The sequence below is a fragment of the Anabrus simplex genome, chromosome 4 (assembly GCF_040414725.1).
Source record: "Anabrus simplex isolate iqAnaSimp1 chromosome 4, ASM4041472v1, whole genome shotgun sequence".
In the NCBI taxonomy this organism is placed as follows: Eukaryota; Metazoa; Arthropoda; class Insecta; order Orthoptera; family Tettigoniidae; genus Anabrus; species Anabrus simplex.
This window is the reverse complement of record NC_090268.1, coordinates 196,650,727-196,668,424: the sequence shown is the minus strand read 5'-3', so window position 1 is coordinate 196,668,424 and position 17,698 is coordinate 196,650,727. Positions and strand designations below refer to the sequence as shown.

The following is a 17,698-nucleotide window of genomic DNA, read 5'->3' as shown; positions in this document are numbered from 1 at the left end:
AATTCTTTTTATTCAAGGTCTCATTCACAAAACTCAATTTTCCTCCATTTAAAAGAAAGTGTGAGTTAACCTGATTTTCTGGGCATGCCTTCCATTACAGCCATGATTAATTTCTGTAAAGTCCATCTTCTACATCAATTATAGGCCTATCTTGGAATATAATATCATTATTCTTTTTTTTCTTTCTTGTATTGCTTTTAAAGAGGTTTTTAGAACTTTCTCTGACAATGAAAACGTCATGTGACTGGGGCTCATGTCAGACTGCTAGATATGTTGGACTGGAGAATAATTGAGACTACAGAGTATTGCACACTGAAGTTAATTTCAATTATTTGTGGATATTGCATTAATTCTAGACAAAAGACTTACCGAATATGTAACATAGATAAGCTGACAGTATCTGGATGATGAGTACGTAAATGGCAGTGTTGTGCCAGGCGTCAACGTCTTCTCTATCACCGACAGGAATAGCATCTGAGAGATCAGGAATGATACTCGTACCACTCATGATTGGTTTGACCTGGTAGAGTAAAATAACAGCTACAGTAAAAAATAACAATAACCTTGTTTTAGGTAGGCCTTGTCTGTGTCTGTTACTAGTCAGAAGTTAAATTGTTTATTCTACTAAGGCTAAACATTTCAGAAACATTGCTCCATCATCAGGCGGTGAAATGGTGACATATAATTCTTTGTATGAAATAAATTTCATGGTTGTAAGCTCATATTGATGGTGATTAATTATAAATATTTTGAGAGATGTCCACCTTTTTTCAATACTAATACAATGTGTTCACGTATGAAAATAGAATTATGTCAAGTAGGACATGTTTCATCCCTTCTTCTGGGACATCTTCAGCTACTTAATGAAGTTAGAACAATTCCAAAAACATAGAAAGATATACATTGAATAAAATTGTAGATATTCTGTCTGTCCACTTATAGTCTAAAAAAATATCATTACAATATCTGACATTAAAAAGTCTTTAGAAATATGATTCTTGATGTCAAAGGACAATCAAATAAGCCTATGTAGGGAAAATGTGATATTATTAACATAATTACACTTAAAGTACAATTGATTATATATACTGTATATATAGATAAAACTTTGTGTCCATAAAAGTGTATGGGTATATATGTTGACATTTTTAAAATGCAGTGGAATGTTCTCAAACAAATGAATTATTACATTTGTTTATGTAGCTGGTTGAACCAGAGGGGGAGGAATTCCTCTAAAAATTCAAATGGAGAAAGTTCCCGAAGAATCGAACTGGTAAAGAGAACATCGGAAGTATGTGACTTTACCACGATGGGGAGGCTTGTGCATCCCAATGAAGTAGGTAGTCAAATCGTAGGTGCAATCGTATTCTATGGGTATCTGTCGAAAGACCAAACCAATGAATGGTTGTTTGAAAAGTGGATAGCAGCCTTTCGGAAATTGCGAGGGTGGCAGTCTGGATGACTGCCTGATATGGCCTTGTAATGATATTTAACATGGCTTAGCTTACATAATTCTGTACAGCTGCAACAGGAAATTGCAGCTGTAACTAACTCCCAAGGACATGTAGCTCTATCTGTATGAATGGATGATATACTGATGATGACTTTTTTCTGGATAAAATATTCCAGAAGTAAAATATTCCCCCATTCGGATGTCTGAGAGGGGGATTACATGAAAAGGGGCAATCATCAGAAAGATCAATACTAATATTCTGCAAGTTGGAGCGTGGAATGATAGGAGTTTGAATCATTGTGATAGGTTAGAGAATCTGAAAAAGATAGACTAAAGTTAGATGTAGTTGGTAAGCTCTATTGGTGGAAAAGTATCTAATTCCCTCCATGGGAACTTAGAATTTCCGTTTGGAATTGCTAGGCGGGCATTAATTCCATTGTGGAGTTTTATCTCCCGTATGCAGTTATCAGACTGTGCTTCATAAATAAGCTTCTGATAAGTTCACCTGCATACACCCCAGCGTCAGTGGGTAGGGTCTGACACATCCCACTCTGAAGAGTCTAGTGTCAGACCTAAGACGAAACGCTGGTTAATAGAGCAAACGCCGGAAAAGCCATCCATCTAATTTTTGATCTGAAAGTGAGGTATGTCGGCAGGACAGGTAGTACACTTCTAGTCAGGCAACTATAGAATTATCAACACAAATTCAAATGGGAAATGCTGGGCAGTGGGTGACCTACTATGACCATCATAGTTAATGCGTTGTTGTTGTTGTCAAGATATTGTACACGCACTTTTCAGTGATAGATTTTTGTACTCGGTTGAGGCGTAAGAAGGGAGCACTGCCGGTTCTGGTAATACTGCCAACTGAATGGAAATGAAATCTGAATTGAATCGATAATATGATCGATCGATATGAATTTTATAAACCTTTATTATCTTACGCCAACAACTGTGTCACACACACACAATATATAATAGTATATAACATTTACCGATGCGAAACGTGTTCCTAGCATGAATTCTATAGTTTGGCTTTGCTGTGTAAACAACAACAGTACGAGTACTTAAAGTGTATGCCAGATGTTGCACAGCGATGATAAGTGATTCTTAGTTTGTGTTTCAAAGGTTGCCAATACGAGTCTCGAAGATAACCGAAGTCGACCGATTCAGCACTAGGGTGTAAATCTATTGCTAAAAAGTGCGCAGATAATAGACACCTAGTGAATGCCCACCACAATAGTGCAGGTCTATATGCCTACTAGTTCAGCAGATGATGAAGAGATCTAAAGAATATAGGAAGGAATAGAAGATTTAATACAATATATACTGTAAAAGGGGTTGAGAATCAAATTGTGGTGGGAGATTGGAATGCATTGGTAGGCCAAGGATGAGAAGGTAACATAGTAGGATAATTCAAACTGGGACAAAGGAATGAAGAGGAAGAAGGCTGGTAGAATTCTGCACCAATCATAATTTAGTTCTTTCTAATACTTGGTTCAAACACCACAATGATGGCTGTATAGATGGACAAGACCTGAAGACACTGAAAGGTATCAAATAGACTTTATATAAGGCAGAGATTCAGAAACTAGGTGTTGGATCAAACTTCCCAGGAGCATATGTGGGCTCTGACCACAACTTGGTGGTCGTGCAATGCATTGGTAGGCCAAGGAAGAGAAGGCAATATAGTAATGTATAGAGAGAGAAGATTGTTGCCAGGAACATGTTGCACAAGGCCTAAATGAAAAAGCTGAAGGAGTGCAGTAGATGAAAAGTGGACAGTTGTGGAGAATGAGATCTGTAAGGCTGTTGAAGAAAGGTTAGGAAGAAAGGCAAGATCAAGTAAGAATCAGTGGATAACTCAGCTGATACAAGACCTGTTTGACGAATGGTAGAAGTACAAGAATGCAAAGAATGAAGAGGGCAGAAAAGAATGTAGACGATTAATGAATGAAGTAGATAGAAAGTGCAGGGCAGCTAGGGAGGAATGGCTGAAAGAGAAGTGCAAGGATGTCGAAGGTTGTTGTATTGGAGGTAGATTCTGCATATAGGAGAATCAAATAAACCTTTGGAGAAAAGAAAACCTGATGTATGAATATTGAGAGCTCAAATGGAAAAACACTCTTAAAGGAAAGAAGACAAAGCAAGAAAGATGGCAGGAACAGATTTTACAATTGTAATAAGGGAAAGAAGTAGATGATAAGGTTCTGAAACAAAAAGCAGTGTTTGATGCTAATGAAACGAGAGACCCAATTTTGAGTTAAGAATTTGACAGAACTTTGAGAGGGCTAAATACAAGGCACCTGGAAATTATGGCATATTCTCAGAATTACTGACTGCCTTAGGAGAAATCAGCATGGTATAGTTCCACTTGGTGCATAGGAAGTATAATATAGACGAAGTGCCATCCGATTTTAGACAGAATGTTGTAATACGTACCAGTATTACTAAGAAAGGAGGTGCTGACAAATGTGAAAACTACTGCAGCAGTAGTTTAGTATCTCATGCTTGCAAAATTTTAACATGTAAAGATAAAAATGGAAAGACAAGCTGAAGCCGAGTTGGGAGAAGATCAGTTTGGCTTTAGTAGAAATATAGGGACACGTGAAGCAATCCTGACTGTACGTTTGATCTTAGAGCATTGAATTAAGAAGGACAAGCCTACATACATGTCATTCATTGATCTAGAAAAGGCATTCATTAACGTTGTTTGGATCAAGCTGTTTTAACATTCTGAAGATGGTTGGGAACAAATGCTGAGAAAGGAGGATTATGTACAATCTGTACAAAAGTCAGTCTGCATTGTTATTAAATAAACATTCTAATTAACAGCTGAAGAAGATCAAGTAGACCAAAACATTCATATATATGTATTTATATCTTTTTAACTACTGAATGGCAGAAAACATATAATATTCCATTTAAAGGAATAATTATTTCATTAAGAATCTAGGGCTATGAAAAGGAAGCAACTATCCAGAAAGGAGTGAGGCAAGGCTGCAGTAAAATAAATCAAAGAGGAATTTGGAATTAAATCGGGAGAAGAGATCAAAATAAATAAATAAATAAATAAATAAAACTCTGAGATTTGCCAATGATATTGTTATTTTATCTGTGTCTGCAGAAGATCTCTAGAAATTGCTGAGGACAGAGTCTTAAATCCAAAACAAAAGTAATGGAGTACAGTCAAACAAAGTCAGGTGATGCAGGATATATTTGATTAGGAAATGTGGTCTTAAAGGAAGTTGATGAATATTGTTACTTGGGTAGTGGAGTAACTAATTATGGCAGAAGTATGGAGGGCATAAAATGCAGACTAGCGCAAGCAAGGAAGGCCTTTCTTAAGGAAACAAATTTGCTCCCTTCAAACACTGACATTGGAATTAGTTATTTTTGAAGATTTTGGTCTGGGGTGTGGCATTGTATGGAAGTGAAATATGGACAATAACTAGCTCATAAAGAAAGAGAAACTTTTGAAATGTGGTGTTACAAAAGAATGCTGAAGGTGAGGTGGGTGTATTGAATTGTGAATGAAGAGGTACTGAATCAAATTGATAAGAAGAGAACAATTTGGCAAAATTTGAGCAAAGGAAGAGATGAAATGAAATGTCGTATGGCTTTTAGTGCCGGGATATCCCAGGACAGGTTTGGCTCACCAGGTGCAGGTCTTTCTATTTGACGCCCGTAGGCGACATGCGCGTCATGATGGGGATGAAATGATGATGAAGACAACCCATACACCCAGCCTCCGTGCCACTGGAATTAACCAATTAAGGTTAAAATCCCCGACCTGGCCGGGAATCGAACCCGGGACCCTCTGAACCGAAGGCCAGTACGCTGACCGTTCAGCCAACGAGTCGGACAAAGGAAGAGATAAAATGTTAGGACACATCTTAAGATATCCAGGACTTATGCAGGAAGTATTTTGGAGAAGTGCAGGCAGTAAGAATGGTACGGCATGAATATGACAAACAGATTAGAGTAGATGTAGGATGTTGTAGTTACAAAGAAAATAAATGTAAACATAGGCATGGAGAGTTATATAAAACCGGTCTGTGGAATGATGACCTAACATCATCTTATTATTACTGCAATGCAGATTGAGTCTAATGTTTTGAAATTCTCCATAAAGGTACTCCTTTGTTGTGGCACTGATGTTATTCATATACTGTACTTCTTTATACATTTTGACTTACCTCTGAAACTGTGATTTTATGTGCTGAGAAGGCTTTTGGAATCAAGTTGAACAAATGTGAAACAGATCCTTCTTGTAGTTGGAGGATAAGTAAGACAGAACAGAAGAAGCACAGCATTTTCCACACAGAGATGAATACATAGGTAAAATATCGGGTTTCCTTCAGCCTCTCCATGATTTTTCGAAGGGATTTTGCAAAACCTGTAAAAAAAATCATAACACTTAGTTAAAATACTTTAAACCTTTGCTGTGAAAGAAGTAGAATGGAAGGACAGTTGCTATATCAGAGAATTATTCAAAGAACAGAAGAGAGTAGGGACAATGGAGAATAGGGAAACTGAATAGATTTTGCATTGGTAGAGGAGTGACGTAGCACCCACTATTCAATTTATATATACAGTCCGCTTCAAAATATATGTGGGGTAATGTTTGGAGGGGAAAGTATCAAGCCTGTGAAGTACGCAGTGTGGTGTAGGTTACAATTCATTTTTAACGACAACATAATTCTAGATCTTTACAGGTGATTATTGCAGAGACTGAAGAAGAACTACAGAGAATGATGGAATAAATCGTAAGAGTTGGAAAAGAGTTTGACTTGATAATGAACATCAAAAAGACAAAAGTAATGAGAGTAGGTAAGGGTGAATTGTCTTTAAATGAGAATATTAGAAGTTAAAAACTAGAAGAGGTTCATTTCTTCAAATATAGTACCTTGGAAGCATGGTCACCAGCAACGGAAGTTTTATGGAGGAGATTAGAGGAAGGATAGCCTACAGAAAGGAAGCTTTTAGAAAAATGAAAAATCTGTTAACTGCAAAATAAATCATCCTCATACTAAATAAATGTTTTGTCTGGTGTGTGGTTCTATATGGTTCTGAAACATGGACTAAAAGAAAGAAAGAAAGAAAGAAAGAAAGAAAGAAAGAAAGAAAGAAAGGAACTATCTAGAAAACTTTGAAATGTGGCTGCAGAGAACGATGCTATGAGTCAAGTGGAGTGACACTTTCACAATCACTGGTTGCTGTGAACAAAAATAAACTATTTGCTTGAATGCACTGACTGTTTTCCATGCGACCTGGTCTTCACTCACACTGATTATACGCGTTATGGTATGAAATAGTTCTTCTGTACTCACCAAGAGGAGACTCTTTTGTCACACACACGTAGTTCTCCCACCAGCCGCAGGAGATAAGGAACACAGTTGCAGGGATGAGCCATAGTTCTGGTTTCTGTCGACCTTCCAGTAACGGCCACACTACAAAACCAGTGGCTTGGGCAGCCAAGGCGACTAGATCAATGATGACTTTAAAGAATCGGCCGGTCTCTTTGTTGGTTCTTGACATCATTCCTAGAACAAAAAGTAGTCTTATGAACTTACAGTAATTCCAGATTACTATAAAGACTTATGTTTGCTATTAAATTTCTATACACTTTCAAAAGGCAAACAAGCTTATAGTTTTATAAAACTGATGGTATCCTGATCAAAGTCACAGAACCTCCAGATTCTTATGGAATCCAATACCGTTACCACCAATATCACAAAGTTTCATGTGATACACATGTTGATTCCCATACGGAATCTGAGATATTTGTTCCGAATGAGTACATTTATAATACCAATATAAATGGTCCGTTATTGGACATTTCCAGCGTTTCTTATAGTGCATTGGCATTGCCGGTGGCTACAATTAGCCTATGCAGTGGCCTCCAAGGTATGCACTAGCCAGCGTCTTGGTAGGTGTGCTAGGTACCAACTGATGAGCCCAGCCTAGCACACGGGGGCGAAACGCTGGCAACCACGAATGAGTTAGCTGGAAAATTTACTATGTCCAATAACGGACCATTTATATTGGTATTACAAAGTTTCATAGCACACCCATCGAGAACCACTGAACTAGACACATGAAATTTAATCACATATTTGTTTTGTTCCGTATTGATTGTATAGTAAAAGAAAAAGTATATAAATGGTTCTCCTTGGTCAATACAAGTGTGTCTGAAAAGAAAAGTGGTCAGTCTTAAAAATACAATATAAAGTTAATAAAACATTCGGAAAAAACACAAGACTGTAAGTCTGATTTTTCATAGCAAAGCTTGAAATATCATACCGGTACAATATTTCAAGTTCAATTTTTCATAGGAATTTTATAGTTGTGTTTTTCGAGTGTTTTGTATCATATAATATTGTATAGTATTTCAAATTTGACTTTTCACAGGACTTTTAGTGTTGTGTTTTTGAGTTTTTTAAAAATTAATATTATATTCTACTTTTAAGGCTGAAGAATGCCCAGCGGGTTTGAAACATCTACCAACTGTGTTAATTTTCTTACATTTTTCTTTTAAGATACACTTGTATTGATTAAGGCGAACCAGTTATATAATTTTTCTTTTACTTTTGAAATTTAATTAGCGAGAAATATCTTACCTAAAAGACCTGGCACGAAACACACACAGTTGGTAAGCATGGCCCCCTTGACGACGTCCAAGTTGGGCAGGATGACGAAGGCCAAGAGCGCTACACCCACGGTGTGGAATGTCTCCATGATGAAAACGAGGAAGAATTCCATCATCGTAGGCTTGCGGCTGGATTTGAAGATACATATCCTAATCGAACGGATCAATGTTCCCAGATCTGGCACCATATACGCTATCATCAGGCACCACATCCATGCCACTCGCTCTTCGTCGGGGAGGCTGGCTACGAACAATTTTTCTCGACCTGAAACACAATAACATAATTATTCTGGAGAATCACTCAAGTCCGCCTCTGTGGTGTAGTGGTTAGTGTGATTAGCTGCCACCCCCGGAGGCCCGAGTTCGATTCCCGGCTCTGCCACGAAATTTGAAAAGTGGTACGAGGGCTGGAACGGGGTCCACTCAGCCTCGGGAGATCAACTGAGTAGAGGAGGGTTCGATTCCCTGCTCAGCCATCCTGAAAATGATTTTTTGTGGTTTCCCTACTTCTCCTCCAGGCATATTCCAGGATGGTACCTAACCTAAGGCCACGGCCGCTTCCTTCCCTCTTCCTTGTTTGTCCCTTCCAATCTTCCTATCCCTCCACGAGACCCTTGTTCAGCATAGCAGGTGAGGGCGCCTGGGTTAAGTACTGGTACTCCTCCCTATTTTATCCCCCCGACATGAAGTCTCACACTCCAGGACACTGCCCTTGAGGCGGTAGAGGTGGGATCCCTCGCTGAGTCCGAGGGAAAAGCCAACCCTGGATGGTAAACAGATAAAGAAGAAGAAGAAGAAGAAGAAGAAGACTTGTTATCAATTTAGCAAAATCAATATGTTCTTCAATTGATGCCTATTAAAATACAAAAAATTCAAGCTGCCTAAAATATTTTTAAAACCTACCTTTACATATTTGAGAGCCTTTTTTAAGCACCTGAAAATGTTTAGCACCTAAAAATCCAAGGTCTGTTTATTATCAACATTGCACAGTCAGCCGTAATTATTTTGTGTACGATTAACCCTGCACTTTTTAATACTGTAAAAGGAACATATTCCAAACTATACCACTTGTAAATAGTGGTGGTGGTTATCATTGTCTTTAAAAATAGGGGACCTGCAGGATTTCTCAAATCCGGAGGGTAAGTTCGCAACCATGGTGAAGGTAGTGGAGTCTGGCATTGCTTCCACTTTCTTATGCCTGTCTACTAACTTGTATCTTTCCTATCTGACCTTGCTCCACTTGTGAATAATGGTGGTGATGATCATTACAGTTTTGAAGAAAAGTAGAACACGGTGTAATTATAGTCCGGCTCCTTGGCTGAATGGTCAGCGTATTGGCCTTCGGTTCAGAGGGTCCTGGGTTCGATTGATTAATTCCTCTAGGTCGGGGGCTGGGTGTTTGTGTTCTTTACATTCTAGTAATTGGTATACATCGCACAGAAGCAGAAGCTCGGAAAAAATTATGATGACAACTTTTTCAGTTCAATTACAACAGAACCAGTAGCTTCACCAGTTCTGGATGGAGCACTTTCTTACCTCCCTTTGCCCCTTTAGACGTCGAGGATTAGCGATGAGAATTTTAAGAACCAATTAATTTATTTGCGAAGTAAATGAAAAATCATTTCAAATACGAAAAGCCGTTAACAAAAATAAAATTAATGGGAAAAAGATAATTTTGAAAGTTCCCTGGTATCATGTTTAGCCTCACCTAGTGATGATGGTCATCTACAGTAATGCCTCTATGCTAAAAAATGTACACAAAACGAATCAATATATTACATTTACAGTACTTGCAAACTTTTGTATTATTCCAGCCGTAAGAGAAAAATCAGTGATTTCCGTAACATTCTACTACTTTTTGAAGAAGTCATTTGTTATTACGGAAATTGATTCCCATAGAGAACCTGAAATATTTGTCCCGAATGAGTAAATTTATAATACGAACATAATTGGTCCATTATTGGGCATCATACATTTTCCAGCTAACTCATTCCTGTTGCCAGCATTTGGCCCCAGTGTGCCAATTTGGGCTCATCAGTTGGTAACTAGCACACCTACCAAGACGCATGGCTAGTGCTCCCATTATTATTATTATTATTATTATTATTATTATTATTATTATTATTATTATTATTATTATTAATCCGTTTACCCTCCAGGGTTGGTTTTTCCCTCGGACTCAGCGAGGGATCCCACCTCTACCGCCTCAAGTGCAGTGACCTGGAGCGTGAGACTTTGAGTCGTGGGATACAGCTGGGAAGGAGGACCAGTGCTTCGCTCAGGCGGCCTCATCTGCTATGCTGAACAGGGGCTTTGTGGGGGATGAGAAGTTTGTAAGGAAGAGGGAAGGAATTATTATTGTTATTATTATTTTCGTATTACAATTATTTTGTAGACTATACAAGGATTCTTAATTAGTATCAAATGGACTGCCTATTATAACGGTAATTTCTGTTATGCCATTTTTTTGGAACAGTACTTGCAGTTTATTAAATATTAATAGCTTTGTCCGGCTCCATGGCTAAATGGTTAGCGTGCTGGCCTTTGGTCACAGGGGTCCCGGGTTCGATTCCCGGCAGGTTCGGGAATTTTAACCTTAAATGGTTAATTTCTCTGGCACGGGGACTGGGTGTGTGTGTCATCTTCATCATCATTTCATCCTCATCACGACGCGCAGGTCGCCTACGGGAGTCAAATCAAAAGACCTGCACCTGGCGAGCCGAACATGTCCTCGGACACTCCCGGCACTACAAGCCATACGCCATTTCATTTTTCATTTTCAATATTAATAGCGAATTAGAACTTGAAAAATTATTTTTGTTATATTGGAAATAATTCGATCTTATTCATTTCAATATATTTATTACAGTATTGTGCCTATCAAACCAAATTCGTTGTACTTGCGTGGAATGGTTCTTACTACGTCCATTCTCTTTTGCATTTTATTACCCAAGATCTCAATGCTACTGTGCTACAGTAATGTATAATCTCGAGGTAACGCGCTGGAGTGCGGATGCTGAGTGCTGGATTTCGAATTCCAGTGAATATTAAATGGATGTAGCCTTTATTACGAGAGTGTCAAGGAATCAAGGAAGTGAGTGGAGCAGGCAATAGGAAGTTAGACGCAAGGGCTGAATAGATTATGTCATGCCGTCGATATGCAGGACTGGAGAAACCTGGAAACGCATGTCTGAAATATGACGGATGCGAGAACACGAAGAAATAAGTCTGAAGAAGGGAAGTTCTGGAAGTGGTTAGGAAGAAATACGATATGAGTAAAGGACTGCGTTCAAGGCTTGCGCTGAAAGTGAAACATCCGCCTGAGATGTAGGCAACCCGCACTGCAGGAGTCAACGGCGTATTTTGGATAAACCGATAGTCCTCCCCACGGTTACCAGACTAGACGGTAGGGTCATCAGTTGGCTGCGCAGTAGCAAGCCACGCCTCCTGACGTCACACGGTCCCCATGTTCACTAAACGAAGCAGAGCACCATTAGTCTAGTGATGGTGTTTACCTTGTCAACAGTGTAAGAGTTCAATTTTTCTGTACTGTGCTATGCCATGGTGTGTTGTGCTGTCCCCGGTTGCTCTAACAACGATAGACACCAGAAGGATTTAGACATTAAATTTAACCGTTTTCCAAAGAACAGTGACATTGAATTAAAGTGGATTAATGCCTGTAAACGGACTGACTCGTTTACTATTGAGAATGCTCGTGTGTGTTCTGTGCACTTCGACAACTCGGACTACATAAGGGACTTGAAGGGTGAGTTGTTAAACCCTCCAATTAGACGTGTTTTAAAGCCTGACGCAGTATCACATTTAAATTTGCCACTGAGTAGTAATGATTTAGCGAGTCAGTCCTGTAAAGATCGTGAAATAAGGGCACAAAAGTAAAATTATCGTAAGGAGATACGGCAAATTTTACAATCGCATGCGCCAATTGTAGCAGAAAATATTAATAATGCAACCTTGATGAAGGAATTAGATGACAAAAGTAAATATGAGTGTTTCGGTAATGAAGAATTTGCTGAAATGACTGCAGAATTGGAGTTAATTAGACTAGAAAATTGTGACTTAAAACAGCAAAATAAGGATTTTCAGGGCCGTCTTACTGCAGCTAATACCGAGATAATACAGTTATAAAATAATGTTTTAGTTTTTGAGGGTACTTTTTCTAAAAGTCAACAGCAAGCTTTAGTAAAAGGCAGATGCTAAAGCTGGTCATCTGAGGACATTGCTAAGGCGCTAACCTTACGGTCCATATCATATAAAGCATAAATAAACATAAACAAACTTAGGCACATGAATTCTTACAAGAGGTGTAAACGAACTCCTAATGAAAAAAGGAGAAGTGTGAAAAAAATTAAGAAAGTTGTTGGATAGACTGATTTAAAGTAATGTAAAACAACCAAATAACATCTAGATGTAAATAATTTGTGTGATACCTATATAATGTAAATATGTATAGTTTTACCACCATAGTACTGATTAGGTGTATCTATTAGGTGTTTTAAAATATTGAACTTTTGATCGCATTTTATGACTGTGAGGGTTTTCTCCGTACCACAGGTCTATATGGCCTAAGCCTGTGGAAGCCTCTTCCCCCCTCCCCCAAAACGAAGAGGTTGACGTTTCTTCAGGGGCTTTTTACCATCATTCCACCGGCCAATACACATTTATAAAGAATTACTTATACATAAGTATAATATTAGGTGTTTACGATACTACTTAACACCAACAGTCCGCCAGAACAACGGTAGAAAGCATCCCGTGCGACTGGTCATGTTTCTTTAATTTTAGTAACTAGTTTTAGAAATAAATATATGTATAAAATCGTTCTAAAATCACTGGATGGGTAGAAAATATGAAAACCGAACCGTAAACTCTTTATTTGCGAGGCGAAATATAATTTAGTACTGAGAAATCTACTGGAATAGTTCGTTAAGCACAGTGTTATTATATTACTTGTAATGTTCTGAAAAAAACCCCTCAAATTACAACATAATTATCTACACATAACAACTGGCAATTATATTTGACAAAAATGAAAAATATTAAGCAAGTGGTTAAATAAAAACAAGCAAATCAACAGAAACGCACAATTACAATGGGTCGCGTTCATTGCAAGCCCGGCAGTGGAGACCAGATGACGTCATCAACCAAAGCCAGCCTGCGCGTGACCCCTACCGTCTAGTCTAGTAACCGTGGTCCTCCCTGTATTTAAGACAGCTGGGGCCGGACGTCAGGTGCCTTTGACGCGATCCCAACAACTAGCCCGCCCTTATACTTCCACTTATCAGCGCGAATGGATTTTTTAGCTCCCTTCTCTTTTGAACTTCATTATTCAGTATCTCAGCACCAACGTTCGACAGTGATGTGTGGTTTCGGGGTAACGCAATGCGTTATGCGTCCGGAACGCTGGAGTTCGAATTCCAGTACGGCGGAAATTTTTTCTGAAGTCTCATTATTATTTAAGTCAATACATTCATTACGCATAAATATTTTTACTAGATTGCGCTTACTGAATCAAATTTATGGTACTAAGACTTGAATGAATGGATCTTTTTAACGCCCTTCTCTTTAGAACTTTATTACCCATTATCTCAATGACACCGGCCGACAGTGACGTGTGGGCTTGCGGTAACGCACTGGAGTATGGATGCTGAGCAGTGGAGTTCGAATACTAGACGGGGGGGGGGGGGATAATTTTTAGTGAATAGTAAATGAATATAACTTTCAGTATTAGAGTACCAAGGAAGTGAGAGGTGCAGAGCAGCCGATAGCAACAGCTAAGTAGAATGTGTCATGGTGGTGGCATGGATGGTTTCAGAAACTTAGAAACAGATACTGTATCTGAAATATGGCGGATGTGAAAATATGAACTAAGTAGTTCTGAAAAACGACAATGTCCAGGAAATGGTTCAGAAGGAATACCATATGAGTAAGGGAAGTTGTTTAAGGGTTGAATTGAAACAACTGGGTAGGAGGACCAGTACCTCGCCCAGGCTGCCTCACCCGCTATACTCAACAGGGACCATGTGGCGGGATGGGAAGATTGGAAGGTATAGAAAAGAAGAGGGAAGGAAGCGGCCGTGGCCTTAAGTTAGGAGGAGTGGGAAATCACGGAAAACCACTTCGATGATGGCTGAGGAGGGAATCGAACCCCCCGTCTACTCAGTTGACCTGGTGGACCCCGTTCCAGCCTTCGTATTACTTTTCAAAAAATCCTGGTAGAGTTGGGAACCGAACCCTAGCCTCTGGACGTGACAGGTAATCACACTAAACACTACACCACAGATGCGAGCCGATACATTTATTACGGTACCTGTTTATGTACATTGTGTCTACAAAATCAAATTCATGATACCTGCACTTGAGGAATGGTCTTTCTTAGCTCCCTTCTCCTCAGAACTTCATGACCCAGTATCTCAGTGACAATGTCCGATAGTGATGTATGGTTTTGAGGTAAGGTGCTGGAGTATGAATGCGGAGTACTGGAGTTCGAATCACAATAGTGTGCAACATTTGTACTTAATAGTAAATGAATATAACTTACAGTAATAGAGTAGCAAGGAAGTGAAAAGTGCAGAGCATCCAATAGGAACAGCTGAGTAGATGATGTCATGGCGGAGACATTGATGGCTTCAGTAACTTAGAAGCAAATATCTGAAATGTGGCGGATGAGAAAACATGAACTAAGTAATTCTGAAAAACAACAATGTCCAGGAAATGGTTCAGAAGCAATACGATATGAGTAAAGGAAGTTGTTCAAAGGTTGAAGTGATAATGGGGGGGGGTTAGCGCCTGTGAGGCAGGCAACCCGCACTGCAGGGGTCAATGACCTTTTTTAAACAAACTCGCATATAGTCCTCCCTGTATTTTAGACAGCGGCTCCGGTTTCCCCTCTGGGGTCGGCCGACCTCTGCCTTCGACGTGTTCACAACCATTACCCCACCCTTGGCTCTAAATTTATCAACGGACCAGAAATCCAAGATATGGTTCTGTTTACTAATTGGTTGTAAGCGATCACATGCTTACGCATTCGTACTACTGTACACTTGGACTTTGCGTTATGCATTCCGAAGTAATTTAAATCTGTATCTCATGCGATCTGTTTCAGTATTGTCACATTCAAATAATTACAGTATTTACATAATTATTTAATTTTTATCCTAGTTACTAGACAGTGGATATACGAGCATGAAACTATAGAAGTTAGTAGCATAGATAGGATCGACCGATGGTGGGGAGGGGGAGGTTATAATTCTAAAATTATGATAGAACATAATGAAGGTGCTTGTCAGTGTCACGCAAGCATAAGTGCCTTTACAAGGACACTGATACAAGTGAATTATGTTGATATTCTGATTGCCGTACACCACAAAATCTTGTATTAAAATACTGAACGAGTAGAATATGATCAATGTCAATAGTTTTACGGCGAATGGTGCAATCTAAAATCCAACCTTGGCTACGCCTCTGACATCCCTCCACAATGGGTTAACGTCAGAAAAGGAATCCTTCCGAGCAGCAAAAGATGATCCCAAGAAATTGGGAAAAGCTCAGGAAGACGAACGAGGTAACGATCCCTTCTTAATGCTAGCCATGGGAGAAGGAAAACAGAGAAGGGGCAGGAAGAATTTGAGGATGAAAGACACTCCAGGATTCGTAAACTCTCGCGATCGAAAGAATTCAAAAATCGATCGAGGAAGTTGTTATTTAAAGTATAAAAGCGAGAAGCCTGGCGCAATTAAGGGGAATCAGTGCCAGACTCAGACCCTAGTCGCCACACTACCCCATCTGATCGCATTCTGTCGCATTTAATTGCGTCTTGCAGCAGCTGTGGAGGCACCACTAGTAGGTCTAAATAACACTGGAATTGTTTTTTAACTTTTTTGTTTGTGACTCGGTTTTCCCTATGTTTGACTCGTTCCTTATGCCGTAAAATGAAGGGAAAGTCTGTGGCATAATGGTCGTAATTTGCCTTTGGCATTCATCTTTATATTTTTATTTTTTCCCCGACTTATAGCCAAAGGTTTGCTCCGGAAGTCCAATAAAAGTTCTCTACAGCCTGGGGGGACAGAGGGAGCCCCCGTACACTCGAAAAGGCTTTAGAATTGTCATGGAGCGAAGAAATGTGTAACACAATGTTTTGAAAGTAACGCCAGCATTGAACGTGGAGGGATGTAATATAATTGCGTGTCTCTGTGGTGGTTGGTAGTGTCCTGCGTTGAAGAGATATGTATAAGGATGTACACAAACACACAGCAGCCAAAATCCCTGGCCCAACCGGGAGCCAAACCTGAGACACTCTGAATCGAAGACCATTAACTGACCATTCAGCCTGTCACTAGTAAATACAACTTACCGAGGACTTTGTTGCAATACGGAAGGATTTTGTCTTTCCTGAGCTGCGATGTCATGAAGAGCGTTGTGCCTTTCGCAATGACTCCAGATACCAGTACAATGATAAACGTTACCAGGTACGCGACCACCTTGAGCATTTTGACAGTGATTTCCAGGCATCGTTGGTTTGCCATGGAACCACTGTCTGTCTTTGGTGGTGGATTCCGGAACACGTCCCATCCTTTAGTTTCCTGGGTAACACGTTGGCTGAAACACACAAGAAAATCAGGAATGAAAATTAAATTCTAATCACATCAATATTATAACTGACACATAATTAGTTATGCCACTTATTCTGTGGATTAATACAAGAACACACGCACTGTCAGCGCAAGGAGAAGGAGATCATTAATTCTTTATAACTTTTACCTTATAGGTCCCTACTCATTCCTTGCACTATATTTTCAACGAATAGACAGAGGTTTAAAGATCAGTTAACAATGACAAAAATTATTTTAGACGTTTTCACGCCTTTCCGCCATTTTTGTCTGTTGCTCGAAACACTGCACATAGTATATAATCTATCATTCCTCGTAGACCAAGCACTGATAGGCTGATGCCAAGCGCGCGAATTGGTTGTGACGCTACCTGGTGGACGATTTGAAAAGTAAGGTGGCGAAAAGCGCGGGAACGAAACAAGGCTTGCCAAACTTACAGACCCTAGTTCAGGCTTAACCTCACAGGGCTGCTAACCTTACTGACTAGACGCTTCATATTCTTCTTCTTCTTCTTCTTCTTCTTCTTCTTCTTCTTCTTCTTCTTCTTCTTCTTATTATTATTATTATTATTATTATTTCTTCATGCTTGATGTGTCCTAAGAATTATAAGTAACTAAATATGTGTTATAAACTATTTGTTTCATGCTCTCTTAGTAACGAACTATTATTGTAAACTGTTGATTTATTAAAAGCTTTGTAACATCGAGGTCATCAGCCTCGTGTCCGACTCGTTGGCTGAATGGTCAGCGTACTTGCCTTCGGTTCAGAGGGTCCCGGGTTCGATTCCCGGCCGGGTCGGGGATTTTAATCTTAATTGGTTAATTCCAATGGCCCGTGGGCTGGGTGTTTGTGCTGTCCCCAACATTCCTGCAAATCACACACCACACTTAACACTATCCTCCACCACAATAACACGCAGTTACCTACACATGGCAGATGCTGCCTACCCTCATCGGAGGGTCTGCC

At 39.5% G+C, this 17,698-nt stretch overlaps 1 protein-coding gene across 3 annotated transcripts in view; it reads right to left on the bottom strand.

Moving 5' to 3' along the window:
* kkv (hyaluronan synthase-like protein kkv) overlaps window positions 1–17,698 on the bottom strand; it is a 391,180-nt gene that overhangs the window by 68,554 nt on the left and 304,928 nt on the right. For all 3 annotated transcript variants that reach the window (XM_067145303.2, XM_068227201.1, XM_068227202.1), the window contains exons 3-7: window positions 16,477–16,721; window positions 8,077–8,370; window positions 6,787–6,999; window positions 5,653–5,852; window positions 370–520 (exon numbers count right to left, since the gene is read on the bottom strand). In XM_067145303.2, coding sequence (XP_067001404.2) covers window positions 370–520; window positions 5,653–5,852; window positions 6,787–6,999; window positions 8,077–8,370; window positions 16,477–16,721 — 1,103 coding nt within the window. The remainder of the gene's footprint in view (window positions 1–369; window positions 521–5,652; window positions 5,853–6,786; window positions 7,000–8,076; window positions 8,371–16,476; window positions 16,722–17,698) is intronic.